The sequence below is a fragment of the Equus asinus genome, chromosome 2 (genome assembly GCF_041296235.1).
Source record: "Equus asinus isolate D_3611 breed Donkey chromosome 2, EquAss-T2T_v2, whole genome shotgun sequence".
NCBI classification, from domain to species: Eukaryota; Metazoa; Chordata; class Mammalia; order Perissodactyla; family Equidae; genus Equus; species Equus asinus.
This window is the reverse complement of record NC_091791.1, coordinates 175,562,791-175,580,917: the sequence shown is the minus strand read 5'-3', so window position 1 is coordinate 175,580,917 and position 18,127 is coordinate 175,562,791. Positions and strand designations below refer to the sequence as shown.

Genomic DNA, 18,127 nt, shown 5'->3' with positions numbered 1-18,127 from the left:
TAGAACAAAATACAGTAAAATGCAACCCAATACAAAAGGAAACACGCATCTTGGTTTGTTTGGGTATGTGTGTGTATTCTCGTGCAGTGAAAGGGGAGGGGCAAGGGAGGTGGAGAAGGGGGCTACATAATTTGCCCGGCCCACTGCAAAATGGAAAAATTATTAACAATTCCAAGAGGGTGACAGGTAGCAATCATTGCGGCAGAGCATTACACCAAGCAGGGCCCTTTGAGGTCAGGGCCCTGTCACCTGCACAGTCACACCCCCACGAAGCCCGCCCTGGTGGGAGGAGATTAGAATTCATCTCTGAAAAGTGGGAAGCACCCCCACTGCCCCAGCCCCCGCCAGGACAACAACAACAACAACAACCAGACACAACTGCCCAGATTAGAGCAGATGGTGCCCAATCTTGATGGTGGTGCCAGTGATGGTGGTGGCGCTGGGTGGAGCTGGGAGCACCACTCCTGCAAAGCAGACTTTACAGTGATGGAAGAGGAAAGAAAACAGTTTCTGAGGCTCCAGAAGAAGAAGCGCCAGACACAGAGCATAAGGTAAAGGGAAAGAGGCCACAGCAGACCTTCCTCCTGCCTTTCTGTAGACGGTGCCTTTCCTTTCGGAAGAGATCGTCTTCTGAATTCAGCCACTTGCGTGTGTCTGGTGCCTTGGGAGCTGCGGTGGAGTGGGTGGGGTTGGGTATCAGGGTGTGTCAGAGAGACAAAAAAGGTAGAGACAGGTTTAAGTACATTTCCGTGGATTGGCTTCCTGCCCTCTTTGGCAACAATCCCAAGTGCTCCTAGAAGGAGCGGGGATGTCAGCGGGTTTCCGAGGACCCTCTCTTTTCTTCCTCCTCTGACGCTCCGAAGGTAAGACCCACGGAGCACCGCAGGGCTCGTTATTCTGGGGTCCCCCACAGGTCCCCTCGCAGGTAGCAGTGCGGAGTCCCCAGGCATTTGGAAGAGGTGGAGGGGACCGTGGGGACCCGGCAGCTCGCGGCTCCGGGTCGGAGGAGCGCGCCCCGTCCGTCCGTCCGCGGTCGGGCAGCCCGCCCAGCCGGGACCGGGGTCCAGCCGGCGCCCCGCCGCTCGGTCCTGCCCGGGCTCGGGGAACCGCGGGCGGAGGGGGCGGCGACCGGGCACCCTGAGGCCCCTGCGGCCGCGGCTCTGCGGCTCGGCGCCCGCCGGGAGGTGGCCCGCAGGGCAAGCCCCCCGCTCCCCGCTCCCCGCTCCCGTCCCCGCCCCGCGCCCCCCCGCCCGGCCCGGCCCGGCCCGGCCCGGCCCGGCCCGGCCCCGCGCGCCGCGGCGGCTGCTCCCCGGCGGCGGCGCCTCCCGCGCGGTGCCCGCGCTCCCCGCGGCGCTGTCCGCCCGCCTCGGCCATTTTCCTCCTCCCGCCCCTCCTCGCCCCTCCCCTCCCGAGCCGCGTCCCCTCGCCCTCCCCCCGCGCGGGGACTTTTCCGGAAAGTTTTTATTTTCCGCCTCGGCCCTGGGAGAGACGAGCTCCCGGCTCGCGGCACAAACTTTGCGGCGGCCCGGCGCTGCGGCCCTCGGCGCGCCCGCGAGCGATGAGCGCCCCGCCGGTCCTGCGGCCGCCCAGCCCGCTGCTGCCCGCGGCGGCGGCGGCGGCGGCGGCGGCGGCCGCGCTGGTCCCGGGCTCGGGGCCGGGGCCCGCGCCCTTCCTGGCTGCTGTCGCCGCCCCGGCCGGGGGCATCTCGTTCCATCTGCAGATCGGCCTGAGCCGCGAGCCGGTGCTGCTGCTGCAGGACTCGTCCGGGGACTACAGCCTGGCGCACGTCCGCGAGATGGCTTGCTCCATCGTCGACCAGAAGGTAAGGCGCCCCGCCGCCCCGAGCCCGGCGCCTCCCCGCCGCGCCAACTTTCCGGCTCCGGGGGCTCCGCCGGGGACCAGCCTCGCCGGCGCTCGGGAGGGTCTGGCACCGGCCGAGGTTGGACGCCCGCAGCCGAGGCACTGCGCTCCCTTGTTGTCCAGGTCTCTCCTGGCCCCATCATCTTCTTGTATTGCCCTTTTCTCTCCAGTCTGCATCCTCCTCACCCATTTCCATCCCTCTCAGGACTTTTCCAGGTATCTTGCCCGTTTCTCGTCGCGCCTCCCCCTCCCCTTAAGACTTCCCGGCTCTCCCCTCTCTTCCCTCTGGACCCTGGACCAGCACATTCCTGGCGCCGGAATCCTCCTTCCTGCACCAGAGTTCCCCCCGGGACACGCTCCGCACGATTTCAGCACCACTCCCTTCCCCTGCAGGCCCCTCTCCCAGCTCAGATGATGCTGAGGAGTTCTTTGGAATGATCTGGAGATGAGGAATTTCTCACCTGTCAAATAAGCTTTTAAGGGAGGATGATGGACTTGGCCAGCTGTGAAAACAACTGACCAGACCACAACTACCCACCTTCTTGTCGTCTTTTAGTCCCACATTTATGTGAACATGGGAGCAAATTTTTCAACGGAAAATCTGAAAGTTGCAGCCCTCTTGCTTTTCATCCCTGGGGCACTGAGAGGGGGCCTTTAAGGCGGGGGGGCGACGGGAAGGGGGACCAACATTTAAAAGGTAGAGATATTGCCCAGGAGCACCCCGAGGCTGGCTGTGCCTTTAAGTTTGGGACTCTGGACAGCGGCCACCAAAGGCGGGTTGGAAAAAGGACCATTATCTGGGCCAGGCCACCCCGGGAGGAGACCCAGCTGGCCCACCACTGTTTATAGTGCAGTTCTGAATTTCAGGTCGTCTCTGTAGCCATCCAGAGGGATGGCGCACGGAAAAGGGTGATAAGAGAGTAAAGAAGAGGGGCTATGGCGCCAGTCTTCTGAGTATAAATTGCCAGGGTTTAGGGGGTGGAGAGAGGTCTCTCAAGGTGCTGGATTTCAATCCTGGAGGACTGGCTAGTACTTGCCTTGTAAAAGATCACTTGAATAATCGTGAACGCTTTCTTTAAACTATTTGGAACAGAGTTTGCTAAACCTGAGTGTTGTGAATTGTGGCACTGAGCACAGGACTGTTAGGAAAAGCCCTAGGGAAAAATCAGGAGTCTACAGGAAGTTGTAAAAGTTTTGGAGGCCCGACTAAGGTAGCAGTGAGTGCCAGGAATTTTTGTCTATTGAAAAGTGTGACATTTTATATTGCATGCAACTCTCAGTTTTTTGCAACTTCCCTGTATATGACAAAATTTATCTAATTCTGGCACAAGTTGTATCATGCACCTCATCCTCCTCAATATTGGGGAGTGTCTGCTGCAGGCAAGCAGGAGCGCTCTCCTAGGCACTTCCTTAATGGAAGTGGTAGTCTGCAGCAGTCTCCATTAGGGTGCGGACCAGTTGATTAAAGAACAGTGCTGGATAAGCAGATAAACAATGTATAATAAAACTTCTCCAAAAGCTAATGCATTGTATAGAATTTTAACTTACCTAAATTCTAAAGCAAGTGATAGAGTTACAGGGAATATTCAAATTGGGTCAAATTAGTATGGGCAGACTGTTTTGGACCAGCTTTAAAACACACACACACATACATACATACATATACACACACCTTGATGAAGTTTAGGATGGGAAGAAACATGTATGGTTCAAGAGGTTTGGGATTGGGATTTTGAATGGAGGCTGGATTCCAGTTATCTCAGCAGCTGCCAGGAGGGATGTTACATGGAGGGAGCAAAGTGAGTGCAGAGGGAGAGGGGTAGCAGGTGCCCACAGAGCGCAGCTGGTCTGAGGGTCATGTCTAGAGTGTTCAGAGAGAGAGAGTACAGTTATGAAAGGCCTTGAAATTAAAGTGAACTCAGATTACAAGAAGCTTCAGCAATCTACACAGAGATATCAAACCAAGGACACCTGGAAGATGGATTTGCTGTGTGGAAGAGGTTTTAGGATGCCAAAAATGTTATGGCGTAAAGAAAACTGGAGTTCAGTCATGAGCTAATTGAGACCTGAACCCAAGCTCTCGAGGAGAGACCTGGGGAAATACTGGAAGGGGACTATCATTGGCCCTGTGGACTGGTTTACAAGGCGACCCCTTCCTTTTTTTTTCTTTTGTATTTACTCTCATCGTTTTTCTGTCTCTAAAAGAAGAGTTTGAACAATTTGATTGCTTGGCAGAGCCAAGGCAAAGATCTCACTTGCACTTTTTTTTTTAAAGGCTATGGCAAAGGGACAGTTAGATTTTGACATGTGGATTGGAGAGTTATTCATATATAGGATGCTGTCAATAAATATTTACTGGATGGTGGGTTAAGACAGGAGAAGTTGCATCTATCTATTTGTCTGTCTGTCTGTCTATCTTGAGCTACATTATCACCCCAGGCATAAACAAGATTAGGAGGGCTGTGTGTCCATCATGGGATCCTAGGGATCTTTGCTTTGTAACAGTAGAAATGGCAGCGAGGGTCACTTTGGAATTAGGGCAGTGGGAGGAGGTTTTTTGCCCCTTATTTCACCTTCTCTTGAAGTACTTTCTGAAGATAGCAACTGAAGAAGGATAACGAGAGAGAGAGAGAGAGAGAGAGAGAGAGAGAGAGAGAGAGAGAGAGAGAGAGAGAGAGAGAGGGAGAGGGAGAGAGAGAAAGAAAGAGAGAAGGGGGGTTTGGAGAATGGATGTTTTAGGAGAGAGCTGAGAAATTGAAGTCATTTCCAGTTTACTGTGTAGGCTGGAATCATGTTGAGCGTGCAGCAGTTCTCCTGGTTTTCTGAGTTCTCCACATTCATAGTGTTATGACATGTTATAAGGGTTTTCATACGATTTCTTTGAGAGTTCTGTGAATACTAACAGAGATCAGACTTCTTAAATCTTTGGAAGTATTAGTTGACAATTCAGTTGATTTCAGCAACATTTATGGGCCATTTTCTGTGGGATGAGCTGCTGAGGTGTACAGGGCTGAGTAAGAGAGATCCTGCCCCTGAAGAACTCATCTTTAAGTTATCATTGTTATTGCTTAGAATTTAGAGTATAGTTTTTCTTTAATTGTGTAGGTTTGAAAAGTGGCAGACGTATGATCGTACTTGAAATATTTTAATGGTAATTAAGCAAAAATATTTTTAAGATAAATGTACCCTAAGTATGTATTGAATTACATAACTAAAGAAGTATTTCTTTTGTCTTTTAGTTTAGATGAAAAATCTAGGCTTGCTTTTTTGTATGTAACAATGTATGAATATAGAAGATGTAATTAGTTCCTTCTTTTTTGGAAGTGTCAGCCTAAGGTTTTATTTATATTATGCTTATTTCTTTATTTCGCAAGCATGTAACCTTGAGGGGCTAGTTGTAAATAAAGACGTATTCTGTTTGTTAGCGCTCATGATTATTGTTTTCTGCAGGGTAAAAAAATAATAACGGTAACTGACTTCACTTTGAAACACTGTTACTTTCTACTATCAAAGAACCTTGAATATATAGACTAAGAAGGAATTGTTCTGAAGAAAGGAACAGTATTCCAAAGGAAGAATTAGTGTGGTTTCATAATACATCATGTATCTATCTATCTACACACACACACCACACGCACACTTTTTCTAAATCAGCAGTATTAATTTAGGGATGTGGGATGCAATTAATATGAATGTCTGTCTGTCCATTCATTTGGCTGTTATCTTATTAGAAAGATGACTCATATTTCCCTTTTGAATTGACTTAAATGAAGTAATAACGTCTGTAAGACTGGCATATGGTTTCTCTTTGCACAGTCATTTATCTGAGCAAAGAAACTAAAGAGTGGGATTTTTATGAGGATAAATTCTAAAGGAGAAATAGAGGTGAGTGCCTCCGTTCTGGGGCAGCTTCGCTCTGCCTGTAGTTGTTTCACTTTCTTAATTGTAAATTGTTATCTTAACAGTTGTAGTGTCATTTTTACCTTTATTGTTAATTTTAGCCACTCTACTTCTACCAGATTGAGAAAGTTGGAAGTAATTAGCTGTTGGACCAGCCCAACATTGTGGAACAATAAAATCTTTTTAGGCTAATGATGGTGTTTGGGTCTTAGTGTATATTTTTTATTCATTTTATATTTGTCCTTATTGTATGTCTATTGATTTCTGACTTAATGAGAAAGTGTAGAATTTGTCATTTCATTAATTGATTCTGAAGTAATATAACTTTAATACTGAATATTTAAAATTTCAATTTCTTTTCAAGTTTAGTAGTATAAGATTATATTTTGGTATATATGTAATCCCTATGTAATATATATACATGTAGAATATACATATGTCTAGTATATTATCTAAGTGTCTAAGTGTGTTTTGATATGTATTTTTAAAAGCTTCATTCCTGTGCAGCCTTCAGATGCTGAAGTATTGTTTTATATTTTGTAGCGCAGACTGCAAAAAGGGCGGCCTCATTCATTATGTATTTCATAATTCAAAAGAGAAACTCTGCTTTACATTTTTCTGTCAAGACACAGAACTGAAAACCTTATCTTATAGGTGTGTACTGTTTGCCACTAGTTTTCACAAGAAGAATATCCTTTGAGCCCCTGAAGTTAAAGGCATTAAGCTTTACAGTTCTGGCCTGGGAAGAATTGGATGATTGACTGTTTTGACAAATGTATGAATTAATTTGGACCTTTAGATCCAGGTTGAGATAAATTGAAAGAATTTTCTGTGAAAACTATAGTATGTGTGTATGTGAGAGTAGGGCTTGGGATAGGGGTCGGGCTGGAAAATTATTAATAATGTTTGAAAATTTGCCCCATAGTTGTTGACTGTGTCGCTCCATATAACCAGACTCCTATCGTAACTATTAAGGGAGATTTAAAACTTTATTTTGCCAATTATTATGAGTCTTTTTTTGTTGTTCTTGGTGAGGTGATTGTGTATAGATCTTCACTAATTTATGCATGAATGACTTTTAATGACCTTACTAGACAATACAAATTTGTAAGCCTATGAATGTATGGTTGTGACTTATCTAAGATTACTTTGAAGATTAAAAATGGTGTTATTAAATATACTGCCTGGTGAATAGATACATGATAAATAGGATTATTGATATTCTAAAGTTTTATACAGATTAGCATACTGTCTTGTTAACAAAAGAGGGATGTACTTTATTATCTTATTCTTATCTCAGAATATAATTAAAATTGTGGTATTAAAAAGCAGTGTGGCTGTAATGGCCTGGTAGCATTATTTCTTCTCTGCCCTCTGTAATAGGGCAAATCTTAGGAGTAGTTGTATTTTGAAACTGCCTCTCAAATCTTACCCTCTCAGAATTCCCTAAGGAGTAATTTATTATTGCTAAATCAAAAACACATATGCTGATAAAAGTAAAGCACATCTTCACTGCTTTTTATTATTTTTGACAAGAAGTTGATTTAATTCCTTTTCACTTGCCCGGGGAAATTCAATGATATTTCATTTGATAAAAAAAGGGAAATAATATAGGTAACGGTGCAACATTTGGCAACATAATGATTCCCAAATCTGGTCCTCAAGACTAAAATCAAAATTTCCTTTGCAAATAACCCTTGTTATGAGGAGGAAGGCGCTTGGATATGACTTATGGCGATCGCGTTCCGCTGTTATGCTAGCATCTACAGGTTGTTTGCCAAATTGTTACATCTGATGAATAGCTAATGTAACGTAGTTGGTTGTACACGTGCAGAAGTGTTATATTGGAATGAGAGGTAATTTTACTAGGAAACAATTGAGTTAGCAGTTTGGCTAAGTCAATCCTAAGTCTTTTCCTTATCTTTTCACTAACTACCACTTACTTCTCATGGAAGTCCACGTCCCATTACAAAACCTTTAGACAACCACTGTCAGTAATTACTCATCCATGTTTTAAAGAAAAGTGGAATTGATAATTACATGAAACGTGTATGCGTGTGTGTATTAGACTGGCATCATTGCATAAGCTCTCAGGTTATACCAGGAAACTAGTATAATGATCAAGGTAGCGGGGCTGGACTCAGGTTGGATTAGAAGTGGGTAAAATAAAGAGGCAGTTCCATAGGAGTTGATCATAACATGAGAGTTCTTTCTTCTATTTTTATATTTGTTGCTTTGTTTCTTGTGTTGGGGATAACTAATCCTTTTGACCTCTGACCTCTGATAGTCACCTTGGTCCGTCTGAAAGATCTAAGCCTAGATGTGAAAATAAAGTTAAAAATGTAGGGTGTTTTTAAAGATAGGGCTCACCTTTTAATTTCCCAAGCATTATTCTAGAGACGTTTTGAAAATGAGATTTCAGTTTCTTGAATCTTTCTTTAATGTTGGAATATGTTAGAACAATACAAAGCAATAAGAAAAAAAAAGCATCAATTTTTCTCTTTCTATTGATAGTATTTAGATACAGAGAAAATGATTATTTTGCTCACATATATTCAAAATTCTTTTCCCTCTACAAGAATATGTGAAATTCCCCCTAGGAAGTCCTCTGATATTGTCAATCAGATATTTTTGTACCATTAAAAGCCAATAATGACAGCACTGCTTGAAGTTACTTGGCAGCAGAGAAACCCACATTATACTGTCTCTTACTCTGTCTTTCTAGTCTCACACAGAAAACAGATAATTAAGTAAACAAAGCCTTTAATTACATGGCCACTGTGGCCGTTATGGAATATAATATAATTTTGATGGTTATAAAGGTAAGAATTGGTATAAAAACACCACATATTGAAACACACTTACGTCTGTCCAAATTTACAGTTTCCTGTATAGAAGTTTCTTCCAAAGTTGCAAAAAGCTTTTATTTGGCTAAAGCTAGACAGTTGATACAGCAGCTTAGCAATGTTGGCAAATATGAAGATTAGATTTTTAAATGTGCAATCATGCAGGAATTTTGTCCAACTTATTTTGGTGAAAAAGAAAAAAAATTTATGTACCCTTCACTAGTTCATTGGCTTCTATTCTGACTAAGCCACTGATCGAAGAGGAATTTGTTGAATTTACTGCGTGTATCTAGGCATAATTGCAAAAATTTCTGAATACTTCTCTCCCTAATAGCAGCCACCTTTTTCACATATATGTTATAAAATGAATGAAAAGTATGAAATTGATAAGAAAAATATGAGCAAAAGGTATGAATGTGCATGATAATTGGTATTATTAACAATCGAAGGCTCTGCAGACAATTATAAGAGTATCAAATATGTGAAGTAAAGATCTGAGTCTATTTCTTTTTTCATAAACCATGGGAAAAAAAGAACCTAGATATAAGCAAAGCCTAATTTGGTAAGATATGTCACAGACAGAAACATTTGCATGTCAAATAAAACCACAATGTTTTCAAATATCAAGTCCATATACCATTAAATCAGTTTGCTTTTTGTGTATTTTTTGTAAATGTAAACCATTTGATTGTAAGAATTTTTTGCTTGAAATTTATTCAGCTAGATTTAGTTTGATGCAAATTTCAAACTTTCTTAAGGTGCAAAATATTTTCCATTAATCATTAATAAAGATTTAACCATTAGGTGAAAGTGTTAATAAAGATTTTTAAACTGTCAGTGTTGGACATACCAAAAAATAAAACCCTTTCTGAGGTTGTCTAAATCAGTCATTCTAATGATGTAATAACTACTGGATAATTATGGAATATCACTTTGATTTGAATGGATAACTATAGCGAGAGAGAGACCAGGGATTCCGTTCTAGTTCAGGTGCTTGAATTAAGTACCAGACAACTTAATTGATTGAATTAGGCCATCTATCACTGGTCAAATATTTATTCATGACACTGTGTCTCAGCCTTTTTATCAATTAACCGTGAACCTTGTTTTTCCTCGTCTAACTCCTCAGATTGTTCAGAAGTGGTGGTCGGCTTGTGGTCTGGTAGGGCCCCTTGACTGGGACCAGCAGTTCTTATAATACCTCAGCGTGGCTGCATCCTTCTCAGAGTTCCGGGAATTCACAGCCATCCTTCAAGGAAGAACATCCATAAGTGTTCCAGGGCATCTGGCATAGGGAATAAGAGGAATTTGGGTGATTTCTTTGCCAAAGAAAGCAGATTATTAGGTGGGACAGGGGCATGTTTCTCCATTGACAGAAAGGTGTGGTCTGCTGTCTATGCTGAACCATCCGTATGGTCTCTCCCCTCAGCGTCTTTGAAAGGTTTGGTCTCTATCCTGCATATGGAAGGCTGCAGCTAAGAACGTGTGTGACCAGGAGGGTTGAAATTATTTAGAGATTGGTTAGTTTAGTTAGATCCTCAGAACAGTTCACTAGAGGCCAAGGCCCCTTGACCAAAAGCGGTAGTCTCTGGCAAACAGCTGTAGCTTTCATTGTTGTCAAAAGCAGGAAAGAGTGGGAGGAATTGGGGAGCAGGAGGGGTGGCAGTTAAGCTCTGGGGATGGCTTTGAATCAGTGGTGGTGAATAGACTTCGAGCAGGCTACAGTAGGCAAGGCCTGTGTCATTGTGAGACTAGTGGCTCCTGAGGGCAGAAAAGGACAGTGACAGCAAAGCTCTGACCTGTGGATTGAGTTAGCAGGAATGGCCCCATTAGATAACTCTGGGATAGCTCTGGGGAGAGGTCTAGGAGGTGGCTTTTTACAAGCAGAGCAGTCCTCTGTGGAAGTTTTTAGAGTGTCACAGATGAGAGGTTCAAGGAGCAGCTCCCGGCTGCCTTGACTGAGAGTTTTAGGAAGAGCTTGTCCCGGGAGCATTGGGTCATGGCCTGCAAGGGTCTAGGGCCTCACGGTAACGGGCCCACTGAGGGAAGGCTCCAGGAACAAAAGCTTCCCGCCTTTCCCCTGTGTGCCTGTCTGTGTCTCGCCTGCTTTTCATTTGTCATCTCTGATTTTCACAGTATCTCTATGTGATAGTCAATTTCTCTCCATTTTAAGGATGAGGAAACTAAGGGGCAGAGAGGTTAAATCATTTATCTCCAGTCACACAGCTACTAAGTGGAAAGCAAACCCCCCAATTCTTTATTCACGTCACTAGAGTGAATCCTAAGAACAGAGAGGGCTGGGCCGGCCGCAGATCTGTACTCAGAGTTTGGAATGACCCAGTTGTGGGGGAGGGGTAAGTGTTCAACTTCCTATTAGGTTCGCTGAAATTTACTTAAAAACACTTCAGCTTTCACAGTGTGATATTATCTGTATGTTAGTTTAAATTATTCCTCAGTCTGGAAGGCTTCCCTCATCTGGAATTCACATCCCAGTTAGTGGTCAGCTAGAACTCTAGTCACTTTGGAGGCCACCATTAATAAGGCTTTTCTTATCGGTGCCAAGAGACCCACCCCGGGTATTGATAATTAATGTAAGGGACGTTAAAAATAGACTCTCATTGGGGATATTAGGGCCATTACAGAGATGGGATTGCCCAAAGTGTTTTAGAGACGTGCCTTGCCCTGGAGGAGTCATATGAACTGTAATGTATCTACTTGTTAATAGGTAGATACTTTAAAATAAATATCTGTGAAGCAGAATTTGGTTTAGAATTTGCTTTCATTATCCTATGGTAAGAAGATGTGGGGATAGCCAGTCCTCGCTCATCTTTAAATTTCCAGACACTGCTGTTATTTATCCAAAGCAGTTAATCACTTTATGTGATTAAATTGGCCTGGGTTGGTTTACACCTCCTTCCGATCAGATGTGGACGCAGAGATGTTGTGGAAGAAGCGATTATGGTAGACCGTGTATTGATCAGTGTGACTCGAGATTAGTGGGCATAAAGAATCCTAGCACCCAGTGTAAATCAGGGAATCATTTCTTCTTGACTAGTACATTGATTCTGAGCAGATTCTGAGCAAATAACTAAGGGTGCTTAAGAAAAGTACCTTTTAGTGGTTGTTTTTCATCTGAGAAGTATTTAGAGCGCCTGTATACTAAGGATCAGGCTGTGCAAATGTGTTTTCTCTTTTTATAAATTTTACGTGTGTTCGTTTATTTTTGGTCAATTATGGATGAGCCCACCCTAAGGCAAACTTACTCCCACTTGTGAATGACCAATCACAGGCCACGTGGAGGTTTTCTTTCCATTCCAGTAGGGCTCTCCAGTCCCAACTGTAAATGGCCTTGCATTGCTTTGCATTGCCTGTGTACAGGGCTGAGGCCAACGCTTCCCTTGTAGACTAATTGTCCTATCTTTAGGCTTTACAAAAATGTAGTTGTATATATAGGTAGACATGATTTGATCTAAAGTATATCCCTACTTCAATTAAATTCTAAGGGTTTCTGCTCTGAATGGCTATTGGGAAGCATGTGGTAAGGTGGTTATTTGTTCCTAATGGACTGGAAAGGTACCTGAACTATTGCCTCTCTTTGATATACTTGGAACTTTTGCAGTTTTAATACACTGGGCAAGTTACAAAGAGAATTCTCTTTTGACATGACTCCCTGATAGTCTCTTGGCGGACAGAAAGGCAGCAGACCTGTCCAGCTGCATTGGAAGTCTGAATTTACTAGACGTCTGCTAGTCAAGTACTATGCCTTGTAAGCCTCATCTTGAGAAAACTCATCTTTAGCTGGTAGGACACAGGGCATCAGTTGTTGTTGAAGGAGTAGTAAGGTGGATCACTCATGCCTAATTCTCTACCAAATGACTGGTGCTGAGAAATAATTGGTTAGCTTCAGAGTATCCCCTAGACAGGAAGACTCTATGACCTTCCTTGCGACAGATGTGAATTTCATCTACTGATGTGAAATGAGCTGTTGTCATCTGGGATGTAGATCTTTAGAATATTTAAATAAATCCAATAGCTTGCATGGATTTTTCAAAGAATAAAAGACTAGATCTTGCATGATCTTTGCTTTTATTCAATTCTTTGGGAAGAATAGGGAGCAAAAGTGAAGATCCAGTGAGAATGGACTAATGCAGTGGAGTTGAGCCAGGACACTAAGTTCAATAGAGAGACCATTTGCCCCCTTGTCCAGAACAGTCCCAAGTTATATCTCTTGTCCTGGAATTCTTTTAAATTTTATGTTCGCTGATAAAAACTATGGAGTTTTAAGTTAAAACAACAACAAACAAAACAGGAAGAAAAATCTTAATTAGGACAGACGTTTTATTACGTTTTGGTCCAAAACCCTTATACATTTAAATATAAAAAGCAAAACTTACACTTACAATTTATTTCATAGGAAGGGTCATCAGATTACATATATTAATCATTTCACTTTGAGTGACTTTTCTAAATGGAGTCTTAAACTAAAAGCAAAAACAACTAAAAACCTTACTTTGGTTACAATGACCCCTTTGACCAAAAGTTTCTATATAACTTAAGGATGAGAAGACAACCAACATTTAGAGTTGATTTCATAAACTACTTAATTAGATCTCACTTTGAGTGTACTATCTAAAGTAATTTTAGCTCTGTTTTCTCCAACCAATCACTGTAAATCAAGATGCTATGATAGATATGTACATTCTTTTGTATTAAACAGCAAATAATTTTACGTACTCTGGTAGTTCATACTACCTCTGTTAATTCAAATAAGTAAACAGAAAGGCCTGCCTTGAAGCTTCGGCACCCTTGGCAACCATCACAAAGGCAAAATACACTGGCTTAGATGCAGAGGGATAACGTTCGGGTTTCAGGTTGTACTTTATTGTTTGTACTTTATTCTCTGATCTGGAAAACAAATATAACATGTTAGCAAAAAAGAGAGAAATTGCACACAAATGCCCCTGACTACTTAGAAAACTTGTTTTATATTTAAAAACAAGTAGACAAATGAGGGAAATAAAATTTTGCAAATTAGATTGTCCCACAGTAACAATGTGTAGGCTGTAGTTTATGTTTTCTTAAGATGTTCCCAGGCATAGCCTGGATGAAGCCAATATATGTTATACTTATTATTCTACACTTGGCTTCTGTTGATGACTATACTGTTGAATAATATTAAGAATTATAGGTTCAGAAATTATAATATTAAGTGTACTGGCTCCTGAAAAATAATGCACGTCAATGGGTCTAAAGCCACGTGAAAAGGAACTTGATTTTGTATAATCATTTCTGTTTAGAATTTTCCCCACATGGAAGATTATAATTTTTATACTTCAATTAAATAATTGTTTTTCTTTTATTTTGAAAATTATAAAATTACAACATGTGATAGGCTGAATAATAACCCTAGAGATGTCCACACCCCCATCCCTGGAGCCTGTGAATGTTACAGCCAAAGGGCCTTGCCGGTGTGATTAAATTAAGGATTTTGAGAGAGGAAGACGATCCTGGATTATCTGGATGGGCCCAATCCAGTCGCATGAGGCCTTAAAAGTGGTGAATCTTCCAGGTTAGGTCAGACAGATGAGACTGAAAAGCAGCAGAGAGTCCAAGCATGAGAGAGACTCCATCCTCTGTTGCTGGCTTTGAAGGTGGAGGAAATGGGCCAAGAGCCAAGGAACGCTGGGTCCTTGTAAGAGGAAGCAGGAGGAGTTAGAGCATAGTAGTAGGAGATGTGACAAGAGAAACAAGAGGTTGGAGTGGAAGGGGTCATGAACCAGGCCATACAGTTCAAGCTGGAAGCTGAAAAGGCAAGAAAAATGATTCTCCCTTGGCGCCTCCAGAAGGAACCACACCTTTGCTTTTAGCCGAGTGAAACTGATTTGGGCCTGCTGTCTCCAGAACTGAGGGAACAACTGTGTTTTTTAAAAGCTACTAAGTTTGTGGTAGTTTGTTACAGCAGTAACCCGAAGCTAATATGCCACATTCACTGCAGAAAAGGTGGGAAATTCAGATAAGCCCCAAAATGGATCATGCCACTCCGAGTTAAACGCAGTTAACATTTTGGTGAATATCTTAACAGATATTTTTCTATAAGTGAATATTCTCATCATAATTCACGTTGATTTTGTTTGCTCTTTTCATTTGATACTATGTGTTTCTGTGTCACTTTTTAAATATAAAATGTTTAGTGCCCTTGGGGGTAATTTTTGTGTGAAGAGAAGGCTTTTCAGATATTTACTTTGGTTTTAGAATTTAATATTCAAGTTATTAAAGTTACAGGTTCAGATGTTAATCTTTCTAGTGCAACTTATAGACATTTTTATTTTTTTAAGTCGAGCAGATTTTAACAACACATTTAAGAATCTTTGAAGAATTATTAGTATCCTTTACAAACTTAATTATTTGGGTAGTTTCAAAGATTTTAAGTTGAGCTTCTAAATTTAATATATTCGATTTCCTTTAAATACTGCAATTACCTGCTTGATAAACCTGTATATGTTTTTAAGTAATTCTTATACATCTAATAAATGAAATTTATAAATATGTAAATATGGTAAAGATTAAATTCTTAATTGTTCCAGTGCCATACACATAAGCTGAAATTAATTGCTTAATTATATGTACATAATATGCAGAAAAGCATTAATTTTATGGTTTTGATTCTCTTAAACTTTTCTATATATTTTTTCTTTGAGGAAGATTAGCCCTGAGCTACATCTTGCCCATCTTCCTCCACTTTATATGTGGAACACCTGCCACAGCATGGCTTGATAAGCAGTGCCACGTCTGCACCCGGGATCCAAACCGGTGAACCCTGGCCTGCCAAGAGGAGCCTCTGAACTTAACCACTATGCCACTAGGCCAAGCCCACTTTCTATATTTAATTTCAGATATTCCCATGTTTGAAAGATGTTTTTCCACCGTGAAATAATTATGTGATCCCACACGATTTGTGGCAGTCCCTCCCCATGTACATTTTGCAGTTGTCTTCTTGGGCTGGTTAAGGCTGCGCAAACCCCAGTGCTTTCAGCTGGGACCAAGACTGGATTCTTTCTGGCCGTGTAGATCAAGTCCACGGAACCCTATTCCATCACTTCAAGAAAGGGAGTAATCATGTATCCCACATCCCTGGGTTCAGTTTGAAGATTACTTCGCTGTGCTGAAAACTCTCAAATTCCTACCCAGATTGATTATTTGATTGGAGTTTGAATTTCTTTAGCTCTTAAGATAGGTGAATCCCTTTTCTATATACACTAAAGATCTTTGCACTTAATGGAATACTGCATTTCATTTTCTTTCTCTTAAGGCTGCACAGTTCCTATTGATATGAATAAGTGATTGAATGTTGGCAGTGTCTCCAGGCTCTGCCTGGTCATCTGGTCACAGCTCATCTGGTTATTCTTCTGACTCAATGTCTTCCCTGTATATAAAAGAAAGCTCAGAGCACCACTCTCTAATGTTTGGATAGAATTGGTACATGGATTTGTCACAACATCTTTAACTTGTTCCCTACTCTTGGATATTTAGAATTCTTTCAATTTTTGCTTTTTTTTTTTAAAAAAATCTTTATGCATATACCTTGGCAAACTTTTCCTGATTTACATGTGTAATATTTATATTTGAACTTGTCTGTCAATATTGCTAAGATTAATATTCTTTTAATATTTTGTTATTGTCGATTAATATTCCTAAGATTAATGTTTAGATTATAGTTCTTTCAGAATTATAGGAATTCTTTGCTTTTTTTCAGTTTGAAAAGTACAAATGCATATGGTTTTGGGTTTTCTTACTCTGTATTTGGAGAGAACAATCAAGTGAAGCAAGTAGCAAGATGCGGAATAAATGGGTATATTTAATAGCCAACATTTGAGTCCACTATTGGGTAGAATACATATGAAGTATATCTAGCAAATTCACAGTGAACAAATAATCTTTAAAAAAAATGATTTTTGCTTTCCATTTTTCTGCTTTTCTTTTGTAAGAACTGGCCTGATATTTTCTCTTTATATCCAAATTCACTTTGATCTTTTAAAAAGCACATTTTTTAATCTTTGAAAAGCACACAGTCCTATAAATATTTAAGAAAATTCCATAGAATAATTTCTTAAAAGTAAAATTTCACCCTGGTTTGGTTTTATTCAGCTCTTTGCAGGGTTCTTTAGAAACCTGAAATGCAAAAAACTGAGGTTTTTATAGACATAAATGAATGTCATCTTTGACATGGCCATTTTTCCACCAAAATCTTCTCTTTTGCAAAAGAAGCAGCTGTATTGCTTATTAAATACAGTGGGGCCGTGTTTCGCAATTTAAAATGTATTTTGATTGAGAAAACTTCCATCTACGCACAAAGGTTCAGGAACATCCTTATTGGGTGAATTAAATCAGATTTAGTAAATCGCAGGAGAGTGGAAACACCAGCCCGTACCGTGCCTGCTTTTTCCCTGCTATCCCAGGCGTCTAGAACAGTGCCTGGATCTAAATGATTTGAGCAAATGATTTGTCCCATTATTTGCCAGTTAATTTCCTCGAGGCAGAACTGTGTGGTCAGTCTTCATCCAAATTAAGTCTTTTGCTGTATCTGGGCCATTTGCTTTCTAGGAAGTGCTCATTTCCACCCTTGATCTATAATTATTATTCAAATAATTGTTTTTTAAGTGAATCAGAAGTGTTTTGGGAGATGAGATGTACTTAGGGAGAATGTTGAACTCATTTGAGGAAACAAACAAACACAAAACCTTGGGATTTGAGTCTCTTCTGAGGAATTGATACTCCTCTCGTCTAACTGGGCTGAGGATGTAGAGCCTGTGAAAGCCTTCCTTCCTGAAAACGTTTTCTGAGAGGGCCTGAATAAATGTTTGTTGAATTGAATTGAATCTTTGGAACAGAAGGAGTCTTTTGTGGTTGTTAGTGGCTATCTAGTTGAAATATTATGAAAGACACTTTAATGTTTTACTCGTCAAATCTCAGCCTAACTTACCTGTAGCTTTTAAGAACATAATTACGGAAATAATAAAAAGCCTGAGATATCAAATGCAGTGGTGGAAGAGATGGTGATGGAGAGGAAAGAATAAAGTCTTTGGGGAAAAAAAGCATCAGAAAATAACAGAAACTCAACCAATGTTAGCTGGAGGCTCCTGTGCTGTTTTTTTTCGCTTCCCACCGGCTTATGGAGTGAATTTGAGGACCTCGGCTGGATGATGGAACATTGCACAGCGTGGCCTTCAGTGAGGAACTTTCTTAGTAGGTAAGGATCACTCCTTTGGCTGCTTTGATGGCACTCAGTAGGACTAGTTTCAAAACATTTACCTTTTCTTTGTTTCCTGCCAATTCTTAACCCTAGTTACTTTAATTTTTTACTTTTTACATCTCAGTAACTGTTTCATATTTCTTATTACCAGATTTCAGCTTTTTAAAAGATGTAAAATTATGCTTAGTTTTGAAAATCATTTCTATTCATACTTTCAATACTTATTTATTGTATACTAGATGGCAGGTGTTAAGGTATATATCTATATCTA

General features: G+C 41.2%; 1 protein-coding gene across 5 annotated transcripts in view; it reads left to right on the top strand.

The window, feature by feature from the left end:
* The first annotated feature begins 389 nt into the window (after window positions 1–389).
* Window positions 390–18,127, top strand: part of PRKD1 (protein kinase D1) — a 289,465-nt gene continuing 271,727 nt past the window's right edge. For 2 of the 5 annotated variants that reach the window (XM_044765419.2, XM_070504188.1), the window contains exon 1: window positions 1,479–1,822. In XM_044765419.2, coding sequence (XP_044621354.2) covers window positions 1,559–1,822 — 264 coding nt within the window. In that variant the 5' untranslated portion in view covers window positions 1,479–1,558. Of the gene's footprint in view, window positions 552–1,476; window positions 1,823–18,127 lie in introns of those variants that run through there. The other 3 variants (XM_070504191.1, XM_070504187.1, XM_044765420.2) reach the window with 3 other exon arrangements.